This window comes from Cuculus canorus, chromosome 1, assembly GCF_017976375.1.
Source record: "Cuculus canorus isolate bCucCan1 chromosome 1, bCucCan1.pri, whole genome shotgun sequence".
Lineage (NCBI taxonomy): Eukaryota > Metazoa > Chordata > Aves > Cuculiformes > Cuculidae > Cuculus > Cuculus canorus.
The window spans coordinates 156310798-156333894 of NC_071401.1; the positions used below are offsets into that span (position 1 = coordinate 156310798).

General features: G+C 41.0%; 1 protein-coding gene across 5 annotated transcripts in view; it reads right to left on the reverse strand.

The window, feature by feature from the left end:
* Nucleotides 1-6: 6 nt before the first annotated feature.
* The window catches only part of LUC7L2 (LUC7 like 2, pre-mRNA splicing factor), a 42174-nt gene continuing 19083 nt past the window's right edge, over nt 7-23097 (reverse strand). For 3 of the 5 annotated variants that reach the window (XM_054058795.1, XM_054058806.1, XM_054058789.1), the window contains 8 exons: nt 22979-23077; nt 21981-22091; nt 21187-21330; nt 19944-20120; nt 17605-17696; nt 16782-16811; nt 15785-15979; nt 7-9873 (listed from right to left, as the gene is read on the reverse strand). In XM_054058795.1, coding sequence (XP_053914770.1) covers nt 9681-9873; nt 15785-15979; nt 16782-16811; nt 17605-17696; nt 19944-20120; nt 21187-21330; nt 21981-22091; nt 22979-23077 — 1041 coding nt within the window. In that variant the 3' untranslated portion in view covers nt 7-9680. Of the gene's footprint in view, nt 9874-15780; nt 15980-16781; nt 16812-17604; nt 17697-18291; nt 18426-19943; nt 20121-21186; nt 21331-21980; nt 22092-22978; nt 23078-23097 lie in introns of those variants that run through there. The other 2 variants (XR_008448533.1, XM_054058814.1) reach the window with 2 other exon arrangements.

The window sequence follows — 23097 nt, forward strand, 5'->3', positions numbered from 1 at the left end:
AGGATGAACATCTCTAAAGCACGGATTGCAGGGTGCTACTCCCAGCAACTTACTTTGACCACGTACTCAGGAGAGGGCAATGTTACTGAGCTCACTAGCTCCTGTGCTACTCAAAATGTGTGCAGCTGGGAGAGGCTTCTGCCCCACCGAGTGAGCCGTGTGGTGGGCTCAGCTCAGAGTGGCATTTCTGTGGCACTGCCCTCACCCTGTCCTGTCGCGTGGCCCGAGCCATCCTTCAGTGGTAACCAAGTCCCAAATTATTTAATTGCTTTTCCTTGTATTCCTTAGATGTGGTGAAATCATCAGCTAATCACTGCAAATTACTACATGGCATTTTGCTTCAGTGCGATGCAATAAACACAGAAGAAAGCAGATGCGTCCTCTCATTTGTAGCACAGAAAAGGCACGCGTGATGCGCAGGACTGGTATCTTGTTAGAGTGTGTGGAGGATGGTACTCGGTGGGGGGAGACAGCATAGGACCCAGAACGGCACTTAAACATTTAGTTTATTGCCTGTAATGTTACAATCCTAACTCAAGAGTATAAGCTTAAGTCTAGACCAATAATATCCTATAAGGGTTTGTGAGGGACTGTACGACCTGTCTGGAGTTCAGTGATGAAGTCTTTGTAGATGTGTCCATGAGGTTGCTGCAGGGGAAGTTTTTGCACACGCTCCGGTGCTCGGAGGGATTGGATCCATAATGTTACATTGACGTCGGTGGGAGTCTCAGACCAGCTGAGAGGGAGATCCAATTGTGACTTGCTCCTCTTATCCTCTTGTAGTCCCTTCTGGAGTGATAACATCTGGGCTATCAATCAGCCCAGCTCCTTATCTTCTTTACCTTTGGCCAGTGGCGCTGCTGGTAAGGGACACAGTGGGTTGCTTTGGCCCCCCTGCGGCTGTGACCTCCACCACAGTGTAGGGATCCCCAAAACTCCAGGGTTATACATCCAGCCATTTCCAACACACAAAACTCACAGTTTCGACATCCATAAATAATCCAAGTACAACTTACACTGGTTTCTATTCATAAATCTGATTAATACTTCTGTTTTCAGGATCACCTCTGATTCTTTGTTCTGTGGCTGTGGTGTAACTCCGCATACCTGCCTTGATATGCGCAAGGGGGTGACCAGGGGCCAGTTTGGTCATCCTGATAGGCAAACGAGTGGCAGAGACATGATGACTACCTCATGCTCCCTGACTCATCCTTGCTGCACACGTGGGCTTTGATGTGGCTGCTGAGGTGGAGTGGCCACCAGACCTCATCTCGCTCCCCTTCACCTCACGACTCAGCAAGGCAGCAGGCCTCTTCAGCAGCTTCGGGGCAGAGGGGGGTGATACGTCACGGGGACCGAAACCACCTCAAGATCCCATCCAGGCACCCATCACACTTGCAGTAATCAGGGTCCTTGGATCGTGTGAAGGGAAGCTTTTCACCTGAATGTGAAGCAACAGTTTCATAAACAGCTAAAAATGCAGAATTCTCCATTCAAGGTGTAGTTTCCTCACCCATCTCGTTTGTTTGGTAAAGGATGCTGAATTCCCAAAGCCCCGAAGATGAACTCTTGCCTCAGACAGAGGAAAGAGCAGGCTGCTTTATTTTATTCAGTATTTTACCCTGACTGGGGAGAAGGGAAAGCATGTTGCACAGCGTCATTGAGTACTGCAAGAAAAGAATAAGACTTGGAAAAGAAATATTCATAGTCTCAAACCCCTTCAAGACAGTAAAAGTAAAGTTAACACTCTGAAAACTTCCAATCATTTCCCCCTTTTATTTCCTTGCCTTAGTGCACATTACAAGCATTATTTGCCGTGACAGTGGTCGGCTGTAAGGACGTCTTTGCCCCAGACACCCTGGGCTGGCAGGGGCCGACAACATTGGCTGACAGTTTAAGGCTCTTGTGCTCCCTGAAATTGAGAGAGAGGTGTAGCAAAAGCAAAGCACGTAGAACAAATCCTACTCAGGCTTCAGTAAAGAAGGGGATCCATTTACAAAGCGGTTGCAGGTTAAATTTTAAAGATTTGCAGGATGTGAGTGGTGTAGCAGTAAATGGCCCTTTTTCATTTATCTGAGATGTCAAAGGATGGCAGAAAGGTTTCCCAACAGAGCGTAGATCAGATAGCATCTTGAGATTGAGGCTACCTAAGCAGAATTCCCAGTTTTCCAGCAGCCTGGCTGCCTGATCATGTCTGCCTTTCCTTTTACCTCACAGTTCCTCTGCAAAAGAACAACATTCGAGTACTTGGGAGGCAAATCAAACACACTCTTGAGTTATTGACCCGGTGAATACATGGTGCTATACATACTGTAGGCAATTTTATGAATAACTTTCATCCTGTGAAGAGAAACCTAAGGGAAACATCGTACCTAAAGGTAGCAGGAAGAGATTTCTCATGGAGTGGGTGGGACCAAAGCCTCATACCAAGCTTCTTGTGTTTCACACAGCCTGTGGGGATGTCAAGAAGGTCTGAGTGAGATGACAAATCTGTGACATAGCACAGGTAGTATGAAAAGTGCCCATGACAGATTAAATCAGCCAAGTGCCACAGAGTCATCTTTGTGTCTGACCTAAACCAGAACAGTGCAAACACATGGAAAATGCAGGGAAAGGGGAAGAGGAAGGAGAGGGAGCTCATGGAGGAAGTTTATCCCCTCAGCTAATAAAATCCAAGCGCTCCTCAAGCACGCCCTCAAGCAAAACTTGACCTTGTAGAGACAAGTGAACACTGTCCTGATTAAAAATATCACCTAAACACTGTAAAACACTTACGTACTTAAATTCAGTTCATTGACTTCTTTGAGTGGACTCAGTGCTTCCAGCGTGGCCGCCTTGGGGAAATAAAGGAACACAGGCAAAGAGATGAGAGAAATTCAACTTGTGAAAATTCAGCTGCTAGTGACAAAGCAGAAACTTACCCAGAGGAAGGCGCACTTGCAAGGCAACCCTGTGCAAAGAGAAATCAATGTAGGGATGAAACCAAAGATCCCAGTGGTGTGTGACAGCACCACCAAATCACTCTGAGACATGGGCTATAAACATACCAAGGGAATTTGAAATGACAGCAAATGTTTTACAGAAGTAGTTAACTCAGCTGTCGAGGCATTTAAGCCTAATAATTTTCTTGCTGGAGAGTCTGAGCCCAGCAGCCTTCCTGGCCCTTCCTGGAACATGGGGAATAGAAGGGATCATTGAGGTCAGTAAGGGAGAGAGGTCATCTCAGATATCCCAGGGGTGCCCAGAGAGGGGGATAGAGACCTTGCAGAGTTATTTAGGGAAGATTCTACGAAATCCTTCTAGCAGGCCTCAGAGGAAAGTCCTCCCTTGCACTCATTCTTCCTGCTGGAAGGATATTTGTGTTATTGGCGATTGAAATAAAGGGCTGCATGAGCTCCTTTGCTGCAGAGCTGTGGGTGTAGAAAAGCCCTGTTAGACTTTCAGGTCACCTTCTTGGTTAAACAGGAGTGACCAATAAGCTTGTAACGATGCTTGATGAGAAAGTATTGCTGCCTATAAAAGAGCTAAGACACGTGAATTGTAATGTCTGAGTTGGCATCAGGAGCCAATGGAAGAATGGAACAGCCACAGAATTCCAATGCCTGTCAGGGGTGCTGCTCAGGGGTCTCATAAAAGCACAGGCTTGACTCAAACCAAACCAGAAAAGGCCCTAAACCTATTCTAACCTTCTCAGTTTCCAACACTGTAAAATCTTCATTTTTCCTTTCTCTACAACATCCTGCTTTAGGGAGAGGTGATGTTAGAGGAGATGCTTTTTTATATTTACCTTTGCTAAAGCAAATACTGAGTTAATACATATTTGTAGTTAGAATATCACTGAGGCTCAGTTAACCTCATCTGCCATACCAGAGTGCTTCTGGCTTAAGCAATGGAGCTGGTTGAGAGCACGGTTATCCTGCTCAGCTTGCACACAGTCGGTATCAATCAAACCTAAGACGCACAGGACTGGATTTTTTTCCTGGTATGAGCCAGCAGCATCCTAGACCAAATAATTTGCTTGCTCAGTGGACAGTAGAAATGTCAGCTCCGTTGTACTCCAAGAATACTTTTTCTGCTTGCCTTGGAGAGCCCAGGCTTCTGCTTTGGATGTTTCTGGAAACATTTTCCTAGGAGGAAGCACTGCTGTGGTGTCTCTCTCACAGGCAGCAACGTGGTGCTTCACCTACCCCTGCACAACCACATGGGAGCAGACAAATCAGGGATGTGCTTGTGGTGCTGCTCGTCTCCATCCAGCCCTCCCAGGCTGTCCTCCAAGGACACCTAGCAGCCACCAACCACCGCCCTCAGGAAGAACTGGCTGATTCCAGCATCACGCTGAGACTGCCTCTTAACACAAGCCGCGAGCAGAGCTTTGCACAGGATTACAAGCAGAAGCAGATATTTAAGACAAGGAAGACAATGGCCGTGAAATGTTGGAGCTGACACCTGGATTATGGTCCCACCCTCCATCAAGGCAGCAGATGACCTCACCTGTTGGAAATCAGTTCTTTACTGCCCTTGCCGGGTTGCAAACCAGTCTGAGCTTAGGACATGGCAGCATTTTAATAAGTTACAGTAGGTTGATGCAGAGTCCCCACTCAGTTTTCACCTTCTAGCGATGGATACGCAGAGGCTGAAGCAGGTCTTTGATGCTGCTGGGGCCTGACTGTTTATGCTGTGAAAGCCTGCAGCTCCTCGGAGCCAGCACATGGAACAACTTCTAACCTTTGTGCTCCTCACTGAGCGTCACCATCAATTCTTTACTATAGTCAGCATCTGCCAGATCATTTCAGCCCAGGAAAGGGCGGCACAGTTCCTGCCGTCCACCAGGCCTCTTCAACTTTGCCTGTGGCCAGCCCTGCTTTGTTACTAGCTAATCCCAACTCCCTGCTGGTAAATCTCCTAGGACACTGCTTGCCTTCAGTGCTCTGCACAACACTACCAAAAGCCTGGGAAGCAGTTTGGGACTGTGGTTACTCCAGCAACAGGAGATGAAAAACCAGAGCCAGGAGAAACAAGTCATAAGAGAATTTCTAATTGCCTGCCGATGGGAAAGAAGGGATAAAGAGGAGAGCCTGTGGTAGAAACAAGGATTTCTTCCTCTCTTCCCCAGTATTTCCAGCTGCTGCCACAACCCCTACCCAGCAGTCTGCCGCTTCCCAGTTTTGCAGGCTGCAATGACAGTCAGATCTCCAGGTCTCAGTGAAAAGAAGAATTAAGGAACTGCTTGAGCAGTGGCAGCACAAAAATTTATTGAGAAGCAAGTAGGAAAGAAGGGATCAAAGCAAAATAACAGAGAGCAGGAACCATACTGGACTGAATGAAGATCTCATGAAGACTTTTCGTAAGCCACTACGTCAGGAGAAACCAACCTCTGCTGTGTGTGGCACAAAGGACAACAAATTTGAAACATGGAGAACAGCTGTACAACACACTGCACACTGCCATCACCTCTACCATGTAGCTCAGTCTGCATTTATGCTTTTGTTTAACATGGATTGCAATTGCAATCTGCTTAAATTCACAACAGTCCTGGAGGAGACGGCACACACGTTTCACCGAGTCATCTCCAGCACCACAGAAGCTTCTTGTGATACTGAAGATCCTGTAGCTAAACCTGTTTAGATGTACCCACCCATGTCTTCAGCTGCCTTGCATTGGCCCCAGGTGTGTCAAGACAAGTTGCTGACATTATCCCTTCAGCTAAATAGATAACCCCTGCCCCAAGGCTGTTTAAGGTTACCACACTCAGCCATTAAAGGAATCTCACAAAAGAAAGGAGGGAGATTTAGAGTAGATATTACGAAGAATTTTTTTACTGTGAGTGTGGTGAGGCACTGGCACAGGTTGCCCAGGGAAGCTGTGGATGCTCCATCCCTGGAGATGTTCAAGGCCAGGTTGGATGGGGCTTTGAGCAGCCTGATCCAGTGGGAGGTGTCCCTGCCCATGGCAGGGGGGTTGGAACCCGATGATATTTAAGCTTCCTTCCGACACAAACCACTCTATGATTTGCATTGGCTGAGGAGTTGGTTCACGTACCTTCTCCCGCTGACCCTGGGGCAGGATAAAGGGTTCCTCAAAGGCCAGGGCTGATACAAGAAAGATTGAACAAACAGATGGGCTCCAGGGTTAGGATTTTCACTGTAGCATGAGGAAGATTAATCCTGGATTCACTACCTGAGAGAAGGCAAGAGGACAGTTAGGAACAGACTCCTCTGCCAGCATCCCTGGCAAGTCTGATGGTGGGTAATGGAATAACTCTGCACCAGGCCCAGCATCTCTTTGATTGGAAGCACCACTGTTTCACTGTATGTTTGCCCCTGCTCCAGTACGAAAAGCAACTCAGGTACATTCAGGAGAGGACCTAATTTCTGGTAACATGCCATCCTCTATCTCAATGTGTTTCCATTTTATGCTCTCCCGGTTAATGAATGCAGAGCAAGAGCTTTCTGAGATACAGGAGTAACACTTGCAGGCTCATGTCAAACACTGAAATGATCTATTGTTGCTCTATTTGTGCACCTGCAGTCCAATAAAAATTGCCATGGAGCTACAACGGTACCAGCAAAATTTCAGAGATGCTCAGCCACAGCATCCCTAGGTCCTCTCAGGAGCTCCACTGCCCTCCCAGGCTGCACTAAGCCTCCTTGCAGGAGAGGGAAGATATTTTCTTTGAATAGGAACGGCCCCAAGCACTCGGGCCCCCTCAAGGACCTGCAGAGCTGTGAGAACTCCCAGCAAAGCAGCAGCACAGATCATTACGCAGACTACTGCACAACAGCATCACCCACGGAGCTCCTGTGGATCTAGCCTCCGGCTATCTCCATTTTGTAAGAGTCAATGGCTGAACAAGCAAGGGAGAAAAGCCTGGCAAACAGGCTTGGTGTGGGAAGAAGTCCCAACTACAGTGTGCAGAGATGATGCTCAGTGTGATGTGAAGCCAGTACATCCTGTACGTCTACAGGATACATCTGACTTGGGTTAGTGTATCGAATGGCTTTATTTTCTGAATGATCTCACCGTTGTGTTTGTGATCTGGTTCTAGACCAGAAGCCAGATTTAACAATTGCCAAACTGTTTACTGAAGACTGGGAAATGAAACATGTCAAGTAATGAAGCCCCAACTATTCAGTTGGTGCCAAATCTCTCTTTTATGTGATGCAGCAGAGAAGGACAGAGATTTACTTTCCCCAGGTCCCTTCTGTAAGTATTTTGACCATGGAAATCAACATCAGTCAATACCACTCTTCCCCTGTCCAGCAGGAAATACGCAGGTGACGAATACCTCAGTTTCACCCTCCTGGAAATTCAGGTAGCTTAGTTCCGATTGAAGGGTGGAAGATTCTTCCTCGCTTGGGCACAACAACTAAAGCAGTCTCCCTCTCTAACGAATGCTCCAGATCTCCTGCATCAGAAGCACATTTCATCAGTCACCTTGACTCCCTCCTTAACTGCACTCCAGTCCTCATTTCAGACATGAGGCACTTATTCCCACAAGTAGTTCAGATTATTTTATCAGGATATCAGAGGTAAGACTTACCTTCTCTCGGCTTAACATTGGTGTGGTGCTTGGATACTATGATGCTCACCACCCCATGAAGATCTTAAATAAGGAAAGCCCCAAGTTCAACAATTCTTGCATAATTAAACTTAATGGCATTTTATCCAGAATTTGCTAGTAAGGAGCCTAAAGCAGTGTTTTGTCACAGTATGCAAATTCCCATCCCACCTCTCTTTTACAATACAGAAGTTATAGTTGCTCACTGCAGGGGAAACAGGCCCTTAGTATTTCTGGAATATTTTTATTCCAGAAAGGTATTCCAAAAGAGTTCACAATCTACTCATTCTGCTATGCAAGATGCATCTAGAAATGACTGTTCACCTTTTGTCACACCACTAGAATTCCATTAAAAGAGGTGAGGCAACAGATGTTAGCAAGCACTTTACAGCCTGCTCACACAGGACAAACACCGGTAACGGGCATTTACCAGGCAGCTGGGCCACAGAGGAAATTATAAAGTATTCCCAGGAAGATATTGAAGTTCAGATTTCAAATGGGGAAATAAAATAAGCAAGAAGTAGTTAGTCATCATTTAGGAGTTTAAAATGACATGAATTCCAAGTGGAGGGTATGTGCTGTTGGACACAAGTCCTTGTTGAAATGTAGAGGTCCTGTTTGAGCTTTCACTGCTAGCTAAAACACTGCTAAATTCTCTACTGTTTTAGAATTAACACTCGTGTTCTGACCATGCTGAAGAGGCTACAGAAGAGACACCAAGGGAAACACTGTGAAAAACACTGTGAATTTATAGCAATATTATACACACATTATTATTGGGCCTACAAAGGCACTTGGGCTAGAGAGACACAGAGCATTGGTAGAAGCTGCTGAAAATGCCAATAAATTGTAACAGAGACTGGTCCAAAGCATCACTGTTGAGTACCTCAGTGGTGCTGCCTCAAGGACAACTTAACAACCTCAAATTTCTTCTGAGTGAGCATAGGGCATATCTTAATTTATAAACCCCAAAGCACTTTCAATGTGACAGAGTCGACAGCAACCCCTTTAATATAGCTTGCACCTATATGAAACACTGCTTTTTGAAACTGAAGTCATTAAGGAGTTAGTGGTTGTGCCCTGACGATTATGATTCCATGTGGTTTTGCCTTTGAAGATCAGAGTCAGAATTATTGTCATGACTGCTGCTTCTAGAGCACATGTGCCTGCTAAAAATTCTTAATAAGCAAATGTCCATTTTTAAATGACTCTGTTGCTAAGTAACCACCTAGTGACCAGTACATCCTTGTCAAGTTATTAGACAATGTGGTTTCCTTTTTTATTTTTTTTATTTTTTTGTTCTTAATTTTTGTTTGTTGTTGCTGTTTTTTTGTTTGTTTTTAATACAATTAAGTATGTGCCATTTACACCCCACAAGAAAAAGCAGAAAGAGTCCTTATGGAAAAAAAACAAATATATTGAACACATACCAATCAAATGGTACAGATATGGGACTGGCTTTGATTTCAAAATTTAAGTAGAAATAAAAAAGATGTAATGCAACAGCTGTTCAATTTCCAAGTCTAAATAGGCACTGTAAAAAGACATTTCCACTTTCTCCAGCACACATTCCTGTCTAAATGCTCCCACTGTGATCAACTCCTAGGTTCCAAACAACAACAAAAAAAATCACTGGGAACATAATCTTAGAGTAAAGTTAATATCCATTCACCCACCCTCTTACAAAAAAAGCAAACAAAAAAAGTCCCTCAAAATACAACCTTTCAATGCTGCTGTTTTGACTGGAGCAGAACTGGAGAATTTATAAAGGTTCAAAAGCACCCAAGGCAAGTAGTACAATATAATTTGTTCACTAGCTTGTATTGGAAAGGAGATTAAAAACATTGAGATCTGCATCTTGGTACATAAAACTGTTGTCCTGAATAAAGAGAAATCTTTCAGAAAAGTTTTACAACTCGGTGGAAGTCCAGGACCCAGCTTTAGGCATCATTATTTCATGGGGTTTAATTCTGACTTGGTTATAACCATTTTTATACACTGTACATCTACCCTAGTTGGATCAGTGTCTGGAACTCTCACTGGTGTCCCTTTGAACAACTGTAAACTAAACCATAGTATGCAACTCCATAGGAAGCTAGAGATCAGGTGAATATACAGCCAGTTATATCTCCCCTGCTTCACGCTCTTCTGAGCTCCTCGGGTCTTCCGACCGGCCGTTTGCACTTTCATAAGAACGTTTCTTGTCTTTGAAATCTCGCGGTGACCTCTCTCTTGAGCTTCTATCTTTATCACGTGATGTTCTATCACGATCTCTTGAACGTTCTTTGTCTCTGGAAGATCTTTCTTTTGAGGATCTGAAAAGCGCAGTAAATTTGAGAGTTCAAGTTAGTCACAAATCTGTAGTAATCAAATATCATTTTAATTTTATAGTTTTCTTCTTTTTCCAACCAACTTTAGTTATATATAAATACAAGTACACCAGAAGACATTACAAGTTGTTCTACTTTTCTCTCTTTCCTACTTCGAATTTCAAAAGACAAATATTGAAAGAGGCAGAATTTAATTGACGTTTATCACAGAGCTCATTTTAAGGTCAATGTCCTTCACTCTTACTTTCAACCTCTGCCCTTAAGCTTGTATTAACAGAAGTTTAATTGGTATTTCTCATCTGTACTGTCTAGCTTGAGAAGAATGTCTAGCCCAACTCAGACGATGAAATTAGAAACTTGAAAAATGTGTTTAAAAATGGGAGTTCCCTTAATAGCAGGAGGAGATTAACTCCTGTAATTCCGGAATGAGGCTATTACATGACAAAAAACAAATCTGGAATCTGTGCTACAATTAGGTTCTGTTAGAAGAATTATCCCTTGTGTCACTCTGCAATGCTGGGGTGGTATTATCTGAAGACATTTGACTTCGATAATAGGCATCTCCACAACCTTTACAATGGAGCCATAAAAGAGCAGTTCTATTAAACAATCCACTGTTTTAATTTAAATGAGCTGCGTGCATTGGAAAAAAAAAAAAACAGATTAGACATCCTCCTCTATACTCCCTCAGAGAGAGCACTGAATATATTCATTTTAGGATGTGCTGCAATCATAAAAGAATCTAATCCATACCTTCACAGAAAAATATTAACAGCATGCTATAAAGCCAGCCACTACTTTCTTAGTCAAAAAAGTTACTGTCATCACTTCAAGCTTAAAGCTAAAGTCTACAAAACGCTCCTCCACTAACTTCCTTTTAAGCTTCAAGGAGTGACCTTCACTTTAGTTCCACAGCTGGAAAAATTATTTTCCCTACAATATGCTGTTTTGCAAGACTTTGTATTTGCAAACACCAAGATCCACAGGCATTATTCCTATTTCACAAACTACATGCCAAGTAAAAAGAGGAGCTCCATCCCAAAGGGAAGTTACCATTGGTGTTATTACAGCTACAGCACAAGTATTTTGTGCTGGAAGTCCCCTGCAGAAGTAACAATGCTTCCAAATTGATTTGACTCAGGCTAATTCTAGTAATTAATCCTATTATAGAGCAGGCAGACAGATAGGACACGATGCCATCCACAGCTTTGGCTTTTCATTCAATGCAATTTTGGGGGAATGCAAGACACATTCGTCTAGCTGTCCTATCTCTCTACAGGAAATCTCTAATCAGCTGACAAAAAGGAAGACTGGCTTTAATGAATCACAGCATACTGATGTGAAGGTTTATACAATTGCTTTAATAAGCAGTATTACTACCAGAAGGCTTAGAACTAAAATACCATTCCTGCCTTTCTCAAAGTCAAGGTATAGCTGTTAGAACCAGAACCTCTACTAGACATAGGTTCTCTAGAACGCTCAGAAAGCATTACTTCCTGATCAAGTGAATCCTTGCTTCACCAGATACGCAGGCAGCATCCACACAGTCACATTCACCAACTATGAATAGTGTTAAAATACATGATACTCATTCCAAGATAGGATCTGTGGATGCCTGCATTGGGTCCGAGGACAAAAAAAAACCCCTAAGTTGCAGCCTTGGCAGTCTGGGGAAATCCTAGAGCAGCTCATCAGATCCAGGAAAGCAGGGCAAGATGTAGCTATGGTTTCAAACCTTCCAAGGAGTAAGATATTTGACTAAATGGGCCTGTGCTTCCCCAACACCCAGTTTCAAATGTCTGCAGAGTAGACACCTAAGCTAATCAGCGAGACTTCCTTAACAGTCAGCAGAAGAAATGGATGCTTCAGGCATGATTTTGTCTCATCTTAAAATAGACACAAAATTATGTCAGATGAGTCTAATGAGACTCAAGATTTACATCTGATCTAGTAATCTAAGGCCAGGTGAAAGGAAGCCCCATCTTACGACTTCAGCTACTTTATCCATATAGTCTCTCTATGGGAGCGCACTGGCCCTTGTCGCATGAATCCTGCAAGTGGGCTCAAGCACGCCAACACAACCATCACTCAATTAACCCACATACGGGTCTGCTATCACGACTGATCTTACTATTGATTATATATCTCAACTTCTAACTGCAAACAGTCACTTTCTCATTGCGAACTGTGAAGCACAAATTACAGATTTTGTTTCTAATGACATAAAAGATGATTCATTTTAGTTATTTGGAATTTACAGCTAACACCGAGGAAAAACAGGACTTTATTTAGACCTGCTCTTGATAAGACAGTAATCCAAGCCTGGGTAGACCTAGGGTTCCTATTACCTCAGGCACGTTCCCATTATTACCAGATGGGATCCCACTATCTCAGACACGCCTGCTACTCTTGCCAAATACTTTGCATATGCTCAGTTGTGCCCAGAGTATGGAGCTCCACTCCTTATAGTGATAAATTAGAAACAAGAATCCATAAACAAGAATACATGCATCTACCCATCTGTTCATAAGGGTGAACGATGATCACAGAATCACAAGGTTGGAAAGGACCCATTGGATCATCGAGTCCAACCATTCCTAACACTCCCTAAACCATGTCCCTAAGCACTTCATCCACCTGTTACTTAAACACCTCCAGGGAAGGCGACTCGACCACCTCCCTGGGCAGCCTGTTCCAGTACCCAATGACTCTTACTGTGAAGAATTTTTTTCTGATATCCAAATATGATACAGGTTAACAAAAACTTTTTTCCTGACAAATGTGTATTTTAGAATTTTCTCAGATACAGCACACAATAAATATCCATTTACTTTTGGAATGCAGAAGTATCTGAGAGGTGGCAGCTTTTCATTTTATGTGAGAAGCGCTTCGGAAAAATACTTTCTGTAAAGGGCAGACAGGAAAAGAAGGAACTGCATCGTTTGCTGCAAACAATACCACCAAGGATATGTTTGCCTGTGATTATGTTGTTATACAGAACAAAATGGGAAAATTACTTCCAGGAGATGCATATCAAGAATTTCTCCAGTAAGGAGTCTAACTGTCTAGCACGCTTACATATTGAAGCCACAATGGATATGATTAAAACTGAAAAAACCCAGACAGATAGCTTTTACAGCAGGATTCAACAGCCTAGAATAACTGTATTTTATAGTACATTAACCAAGTCTGAAAATCACACTTAAGACTTCAGGCTCCAATAAAACTATGCAACTGCTCCCACTTAGCAACCACAGCTCCATGTTTCTCTTAAGGCCCTAGAATTAATGGCACCATGGGCTGCCACTGCTGCAGCTTTCAGCCGTCTTTCGGTTCCTTCTGGTGTCACTCTGCTCTTCAGCAAGAGTTTGGCAAAAGCATAGTGCTCCCAGACCTCAGTTTATTTGGTTATTCAAAGCCACAAGGCTACAACTCCTTCCCAAAGTTGTTAATTTGCTGGAGCATGTTTTTTATTTTCCGAAGTATTCTTGGCCAAAATTCTTTGAACAACTGAATGTTTTGAGCTTAATGAAAATGAGCTTGAATAAAAGTACTTCATATCAGGATTTTAATAAATTCCTCAAAAAAAAAAAAAAAAGGTTAAGAAATCAGATTTGGCAATGAGAACTTCCCTGGACTAGAACAATTTCTTAGGGACAAGGAAATACAATACATTTGAGCCTACAAGTTCAGGTTTATTTTGGATTCTGTCATCAACAATGGCATGGGATTCAACAAAGACTTCTCCCTCATGTGAAAAGCAGCTCTAGTGGCTAGTAGGACATCTCTAAAAAGGAGGTTTACAGCCAGCTGCAAGTCCAATAGCTACCCTGTGTCCAGTGCAGCAAGGTCACACATCTAATGATTCTTTAGTCTCTTGAAAACACAATATACATAGATTAAGAGTAAAAATTTTGTTCAACCTCAGAGAAATAAGAGGTATCAGCTGCTAATGATGGCACAGCATTTTTTTCCCTGCAAGTTACCAGCAAAGGTTACAAAACCTCCTATTTGTACCAAGGTTTCTCCCAACACAGGTGTGCCTCTTTCCTTCCAGGCTGGAACCAACATCAGAAGAAATATTTCCAGTACTGAGTACCATAAGGTTGAAATCTTGTGCCCTGAAGTAAGTTATATTTTTTAACTCATTCACACAAAACAAAGCTTGAAAGGCTTATTCTTTGATAGCATCTTGCAAAAGGACATCGACCTATTTTTTCAAGTCATCTTGTGCTTTTTCACCTTGGGAAATTGAGACTGACAGGTTTACTGTTATGTGGACAGCACCAATAGTCCACACTACTTCCTTGCTCTTGCATATTTCTCTGCCCACATACAGAAGGCAACGCATCAATTGCACTGTGTACATCATATTGGAGAGTTTGATTGAACAACTGTGATGAGAATCCGGAACAATCAATCAGTATAGTTTTCCTTGAATGACTGAAATTAAGTCTTGCAAGGCTGGACTTAAAAGTTGAAGAAATAAAGGCAATTTGAGCAAATGCTGTATGCATTAACTAATCCAAGTTAACAAATGAGGTGATTCAAAGACTATTTTTTAATTTAAATTTTACAGTTTATTAGTTATTATTTAGTTATTATTTATTAGTCTTTTAGTAAGACTATTCTTTAATTTAAATTTTAATTTTATTCTATTTTAAGACTGAAAACTTCCAGGTTTGAAGATTTGCTAATCTGCCATTGTGAATGCCTTGAAGAAGTTAGCTCTTCAGCATAACTGAAAACAAGCTACAATCAAGATGAAAACTACTGAGCCCGAAACATTGACTTTAGGACACTGAAAAGCACACTGAAGAATTTTCAATACCACACAATACTAATTATTATCAACTATCAATGCTGGACATTTAAGTTTTATTCATCTGCAAGAAGAAAAAGGAAACAAAAGACTTGGATCAACCCTCTCTTCTATGCTCTCTTACAGAGCACAATGGGACTACAGTCACCTACGTATTCTAGGAAGACAAAAAGCTCATTTTTAGAGCAAAGAGCCCAGGAGATACTTGAACACATTCAACACATTTTTCCCTCCTTGGTGATTTAAACACTAGAATCATTTGAATTATAAACCTGGCATGTGCAGCCACTTCAAAACCAGATCTTTTTCCTTCTTGCAAGTCAACAGTCTGTCAGGGTTTTAAGTCTGGGCACCCCGCCCACTGTACTGCACTCAAATCTGTGTCACAGAGACTCATCTATACAAGACAGGAATTCTGGTTATAAGCGGACCTCCCTACCAGATGTCTCATTGTGCAATTCCAACATTCTTTTAAATCACAATTACCTCACTCATCTAAAATAAGCCAGCAAATCCTCAGGAGCAGACAGCAATTCCGTCATTCAAAAGCAACAGCCCCAGCCTGCTCTCCGCACTAATCCTTCAGTGAGGGGTTGAGACACTTTATTTGCAAAGCAACATCTCCAGATGCAATGCAACAAGTTTATATTCAGGCACATCTAAACTTGTTTTTATTTGGCACAGTACAGAGCATATAGGCTCCAGTGCTGGGAACAGGAGCCCAAGGGAAAAAACAAATGCATGACAGTAGGACAACTGCTGATATATTCCTGGCTTCAAAAGGAGATCAACTGTCTCACTTTGTATAATGCAGGAAGCTGATAGTATTATCAACTTGACACCAATACCTTATGTTGCTCCACCAATAATACAGAAATAACAACCCTATTATTTTCACTAAAATAAAAAATCACTATTGTATATCAAATCATAAAAATGCTAAAAGTGTAACTGAGACCTCAGACAGTCTTAAAATGCGTTTAAATTACCAAGTGTTAAATGTAAACTTAATTTAGTGTGAAAATTCTCATCACGCATCTAGGAAAAGTCACCTACTTCTAGGCCAACATTTACCTCTTTTTAGAGCTGCGTTCTCGGCTTCTCTCCCTGGAACTATGTCTGCTTCTATGATGGCTGCGACTCCGGCTGCGGCTGGTAGAGCGAGACCTGTGACGATGGCGTTTCTCACGGGATTTGGAGCGAGTTCTTCTCTTCCGTTCCCGGGAGGCTGAGCGAGACCGATGCCTGCGGCGATCTCGGGACCTAGATCTAGGAACAGAAAGAACTTAGTTGCATTACACTCACCAAGCTACTCTATCAGCATATTACACTTTGAATATTATGCACTCTAAGCATAAGCAAATCTGTACAGAGAACAGTCTGCAGTGTTCAAAGCTACTGCATGGTCCTATCACAGGAAAACAGAGACGAGAAAGCAACATCAGATATCCTACAAACTCCTCTGTGACTAATGCAGACAATTTTATGGTTAACTGATGACTGTACGCGTGGTTTCAGCATAGCTAATTCCAGCTTCTGAAAAGAATTAAAAATCTGGAAAAATCTACCTTTTTAAATTTTAAAACCTTGTCTTTATCAGGCAAAGTTGTAGAACTTCGTGATGCAGTGGCAGGGATCATCTGGCAGAACCTATGTATTTCGATTTTCTAAGAAAACAGGACTATACCCTTTCCCTTTAACTGTGCAGTTTAGGGTCCTATCAATGGGTCACCTGTTAAGTGCTTACCCATCTTTGGATTTAAAAAACATGTGTTTTCACCAAAAGGAATAAACCATAAACTTCTGCTATGAAGAAAGAGCAACTCTCTGTGTTCTAAACATTATCTGGAACAAAAAGTTGTACTGTAGTAGCCACAAGATAAGACTACACGTATAAACTCATTTGCATGGTGATAAATACTGTATGGACGCACAGAGATGATCATGTAACAGAATGGCTTGTCTGTAAAGATGGACATCTTAAACTAACAGTGCTAGATAAACTTATAATGCTCCAGCTTGAGAAAGGCTGGCTTCACAGAAGGTATTCCTTGTCTGCAGATTTAAATACCTTTTGGCATGCTTGCTGTGGGATCTGGACCTGAAATAAATGGAAAAGAATAAATAAAACTTTTGTTACAGAATCTTATCAAACAAAGCACAATTTAGTAATAATAAACCAAACTAGTTGACTGTTACTGTATTTCTTATTTTACTAGCAACTGATTTTTTAGTTTGCTGGGGTTTTTAGTTTATTTTTTGAGTGCATCATACTACAAACACAAAAGAATAGCTAATCTGATTTTTTTATCTCCACCCCTTCCACAGAAAAAGCTTACAGTTCAAGTCTGAATTCCTGTATTTCTTGTCAGGCAAGTATTATCAGACTGCAACAGTTTTGCAAGTTTGCACTGTGAAACTCTGAAGCTGACACTGCAGAACTGCAGTTCCACTCTAGCCCCACAAGGCCCAGAAGCAACTATTTCAAAGAACAGGGAATTACTTTCCTCAGTCATATATTCAACTGCTCACACCCAATTAGGAAAATTTCTAACATTATAAAGAAAATATCTAAAATTAACAGATGTTAGGAACTCATCTGTGTTAAGCTCAGATCTGTCAGGTCTCAAAACAAGTTACAGGCCTGAAAATTATCTCATTTAAAGGCCATTTGTTCAAATAGGCAGACACCTGTAGTTTCGAAAAGGCTTTCTATGAAAACGATTCAGGTTTTAAGAGTAAGAAATTAAATTCACTTTCAATTCTCCTAAGTCTCCCAGGAATGCAGACTGTTGCGATTCTACAGATTTAAAAATGTGTATGAAATACAACACAGTTTTCCCATTAAACTTAAATTAGGTCATTATGCATATGCAATTAAAATAGATCCCTACCTCCTTAGTTTCTCCCTTTCTTCTCTTTCTCTCTCCTCTCTACGTTTCAGACGTTCCTGATTTCGTTTCTCCTGTTTATCAGCCACAATCCTCTAAAAGCAAAAGAATATATTCATTAAGTTACACTTCAAAATTTTTCAGATGAAGGTGCTATAAAAATAATCTAGACAGTTAAAATTCAGTTCATTCCCTCATGTTTATTCCCTTTCCCTTGTGTATATTATTCCCTCTCTCTTCCTCAGTGAGTATATATGCATTTTTTTCTCCAAGAAACAAAAGTTATTGCAGAACAGCTGCAGCAAATAGATAGGCATTATATGAAGACCTGAAATATGTAGTTATATTAAACTTTCCACAAAGGGGAATTCAGAGCAGTAAGTCATGCCTTTAATGTGAGAGTTTCCATGCCAATCCTATCATATTTTGGCCACTGGGGAAAGGCAGAAAGGAATCGGAACTGGGAGAGTTAATTGTTTTATTAACTCCTTCGGTTACGCCATGACAAAGAAATCGTTAAGCCTTAAAGGACTTGGTTGGGCTGATACCTAGTTTTGAGGCTACTTATTTCTGTATTCTGAACACGAGACACAATTAGAAAGGATGCTTCAGCTGACAGCCCCCAGGTTGCACTCACTACTACTGGGGACAAGGCACGCTCAGTAGAGGGCCCTCAGATGTGGAACTCACAACTGGAGATCTGGCCAAACCCAAGTCTCGCCACCTTCTGGACATGATGCAAGAAATTCAACTCTTTGTAAAGACCTTCTTCTGAGATGTGGAACTGCCCCAGCAGCATCTTGATTAGATCTCTGAGGAGAGCTCTGAGGAAGGAGGGGATAGTTATTGTTTTCTTCTTTTGTTAGCGAAGTACTTCAAAAGATTATTTTATTGATGCTTTGGGAATGGGAAATAAACTATCCATGCATTTTTTTTCTGAATGGTGTAAATAACTGGTTATTATTTCAACCCTTTATGTCAAATTATATCTATATTTCCTTGTACAATATCAGTAATTTAATAATGAGCAAAGTTTCTTGCTCATGTGACTCTGCATAATTTCATGGAAGGACAAGAGGAAGCACACATGATCTGTCCTAGCCCTCTGAGGTTAAAGTTACAGCAGCTATATTTAGAAGCCTAAATTGCCAATACAGGCAACAGAAAGATTTGGGCTTTCTGAAGGGTAAGTCACAGTAGCCATGCAAGACAGCTGGAATATTACAAAATATAAACCAAGCCAATTTACTCAAATTCAGTAGCAGTGTTTTCTACTTTTAGGGATCAACTAATTTAGCTACAGTCTTAGTGATTTCCACAGTTAAATGCTAACTGAGTCTTGAGCTCCATAATTTGTGTATTAAGATCATAAATGGCATCAGTATCCAAATCCATCCTCTTAAATACCAAGAATCTAGAATATAATTCCAGTAAGTCCTCCAGCACATGATTTCTGGTCAAGACAGTGTTGTTTAGGGTAATATTCCAACTGGATTTCAAATCTTCAAGCTATCTCAGCATGCAACCTCCATGTAGCTATTAATTTAATAGGTAGCTGGACCTCAAGATAGACATCTTTTTGTATTCTGACTTTGGATAGCTACAGGCTTGAGTTGATGGAACTTATTTATTTCATCTACTGCCAGTTAAATGGAAAAGCACTGAAAAATTACTTTAAAAAAGAAATAATCTTTAGTTGTTAGTACCTACAGAATGAAAGTTCCTTCCTATTCTCTATCTGGATAAAATAAACAAATTGGCTTTAGTCTTTCACAGTACTGCAGACTGTCCAAGCATTTCTACAGATCTTTTTAAAAAACTTTGCCACGTGTTACCATCCTCCTTAGGTACTGGTACCAAAACTGAGGATTTCAACACCAGCCCTATTAACATTTTATCCCACTTAAATAAATAAAATATCACTCACTCAGACCTACATGTTCTTGTATTTTCAAGAGTTTGATTTTCAGCCAACCAACTGGCTAAAAGTAAAGTCAATTTGACTATCTCCTATGACTGCTAAATATGCTTCAACTTCACTGTTATTAAAAATACAGTTCTCCGTTTCACAGGTGGAATCACACTCTTTGTTCCCAAGATGCGCTACTCCGAACATGTTTTAATTACCTCAGTATAAAAGAGGTCATCTTATCAAGTTATCCAGATAACTGATACTAAATTAGAATGTTCAGTGCTTTGTAGACTAATGCAATCCCAAATTTTAAGGTAATATGAAAAAAATTCACACACTCAGAAAGAAATATTCTGTTAAAGTTGCCTGGCAAATAGTTCAAGTAGGAACACACGCATATACACAGACAAAAAAAATAACAATAATTTACCCTGAGTTCCTCAAGCTTCTCTCTTATTTCAATAAATCCTAAATGTAGTTTCCCTCCAAAGTGGTCAGCAAGTCGTCGGTCATTGTCATGAAGACCAAGATAAGCTGAGCATACTTCACAAACCCGGAGCTTCTGCTGTTGAAAGCTGGAGGCAGGCATAGAATTCCTGTACACTTCCTAGAAAAACAAACAAACAAACAATATTCTAACTGTTAATTCTCAAGGCACAGGAAAACACTCTACCAAAAATGGACTACAAACTGACAACAGAATTCCATGTACATCAGCACACCCTTTAGTTAATTCACACTATTCATACATCAACCGTCTCTTTAAGAGACAAGGCAGGTTCCTCATTTTGAAAATCACACTTATTTAAAAGCAGGACATGAGCAACTGTTTTTGCAAATTAAACAAAGCAGAGTCATCATTACCCTTACTTCAGACCATACTGCTTATAAGGATGAACAAATTTTTCATATGCAACAATGCATACATGCTAGCACTACAATCACTACTTTAAGATATTATTAAAATACTACACCAGCTTTAGTACTGAAGTTTACTCAGTCTAAAACAACAGTAGTTTACTAATAAACCTACCTGCAGTTTAGACACTAATAAGAGCAAAGTTTATCTACACTCAGATGACAGACAAGTTAAGACTGCCAGCAATCCCCTCTGGTACCATTAAAACAACTGCAGATGTTTGGTTTTGTAAATGCAAGTATATCGGTGAAATGAGATATGGAAAAGCTCTTGGTGAGTTCTGACACCTGAACATTACAACTAGGACCGTTTTGAGTTGCCCGATACATAAGCCACTAATTATCTTTCAATGAAGACAATGGTTCACTTCACTGCAGCTTTCCAGTACAAGCCACATCAGCATACCATGAGGCACAACAGGGTTGCCACAGCAAGAGCTTTGAGATCCATGTAGATGAGTCAGTCCAACAAACACAGACAACTGTAGCGCCCACAGCTACAACTGACCAATACAGCTAAACTAAGATAAATGCACCATCTCTGGAAGTGATTGTAACTGTAATGGCATGGTAGTGTATTTAAAGGTAAAAACTTTAACTGTACAGGATGCTGCAAAGTGAATTCTTTAGTTTCAGATGAAGCAATTACTTAAGGAAGTGAGAGCGGATAAGACATCTTGCATTACACAGATGCCAACCAATTTAATATCAGACCCTGCCCTCTCCACCTCCCTAGCCTTACACAATCAACTTACTTCTGCTTCTCTCTTCTTTACCCGAGCCTTCTCTACTTCATCCATTACTTTTTGAGATTCTTCCACATTCCCATCAGCTCCAAGCTGTTCAACTTTGGCCAGCAGTTTTCCAATTTCTTCATTCAATTCATGAACTCTTTCAGCCTTGAAAGACAAGGAAAGACTTAACACAAGAAAGGCTTTTAATTATGGAAAACAATATGAACTGCTACTGAGTTGTTATATGCAAAACAGAATAGAATTAAAAGAAACATGCAGAGATAACTTCTCCTGGTAGAAATGAAACAGAAGTTGCCTCATGGGAAAACACACAGAGGAAGACTGAGTTATCTAGTCTAAGTACCAACTCCAGAGCAGGACTTTGTTCAGAAACTTCAAGTAATTCACACTGCTGTCTATATCACAGTCCTGCAAAATTAATATACGTGCAACCATTCCTCCTAGCATGTGCATATATGTACAGAAAAATGGTAAGTTAGACAATCTAGCTAAAAGCACATCAAATTTTGTTTACTATATGGATGGAGCTTTTTATCAAAAAGTGTAGGAATTATTGATATTGAATGGAGTAACACCACAGAGTCTAGTTTCCTGACCTCAAAATATCAGAGGTCTCTTCCTTGCATTCTCCTCTCCATGCTTTAAAGTCAGTTTTGGGAAGGGTAGAGAAAAGTTCTTATTTTTTCCCCTTGTTGGGATGAATTCTCAGACTGGATAACTTGCCAAAGCCTTAAGTTGGCTCCTTAGAAAAACAGGCCTTCAAAGAGATTTCAGTAACTATTTCACATGCTTACTTTAGCTGCAACTTCAGCACTGATCTCTTCTTGGGTTTCTGCTAGTCTTTTCTTTGCCACTTCTGTTCTCCTGTCACAGTCCGCAATAAATGACTGCAGGTGGTCCATTGCCTAAAACATCAGTAAGAACTCTGATCAATGCTGTCAAGGGCATGAATATTTCATTAGCCTTAACAATTCCCAGGTTTATTAAGACTTAACAGTTACAAGTTTTTATTATTGAAACCTTTGTAAAACAATCATCTAGCAGTTTATGGTGGCTAATTACATACATTAATAACAACATTTGAAGAAGTCTTAGGCTACACATTGTCATAGTTATGAGTATTTGTGGAAGTTTGGAAGTGATGCTGTCTTAAGTCTTCTCTAAGAAGTACTCAGCATTTCTAAGGTGTTAAAATTGTTCAAAGGATATTCAGGTTCACCTCAACCAGCCAACACGTGCAATACCATTTTTTTTTTCATTAGGGTTTTAAGCTATTAAACATATTAACACCATCCCTCTAAACAATAAAAAAAAAAACAACCAAACCTTTCTGTTCTAGTGAAGGCTAGCTCCTTAATTGGGAGCTCAAAACTGTATTACTCAAACCATGGCGTGCAGAGACACAGCACATGGTTTATCATCTCCAATACAAAATTACTTTCTTCAATAAGCACAGAATTTAAGACTCTCTTCAGAACATACACAGTGTTAACATTTGCTTGCTTGCTATTCGATAACACTAAAAGAGCATCCAGGTTTATGACGAATTGTTCTGTAGAAGGCTGTTAGCACTACACCTAGAGATGCCTACCTACACAAATTAAATACTCGCTCATAATCATGAAGAGGCAAGGCTCCACCATCTGACTGTGCAAGGGTTTCTCCGCCTCTTTCTATAAATTACTTTCCAAAAGTTTTCCTTTTGCCTGCACCAAAGCTTTAACTTTTGTTGTGCAATTTATCCACCTAGATACACAAATTATGCCCTCCACCGTTAAGACAAAATACATACATCAAGCTCAAAGAAGAAATCTTGATCTTTGGATGCTATTTCATAGTCTGCCCTTAATGCCAGGTCATGCACCTTCAGGCATTCTCCAAGGTCCATTCTCTGGAAAGAGACAGAGGGAA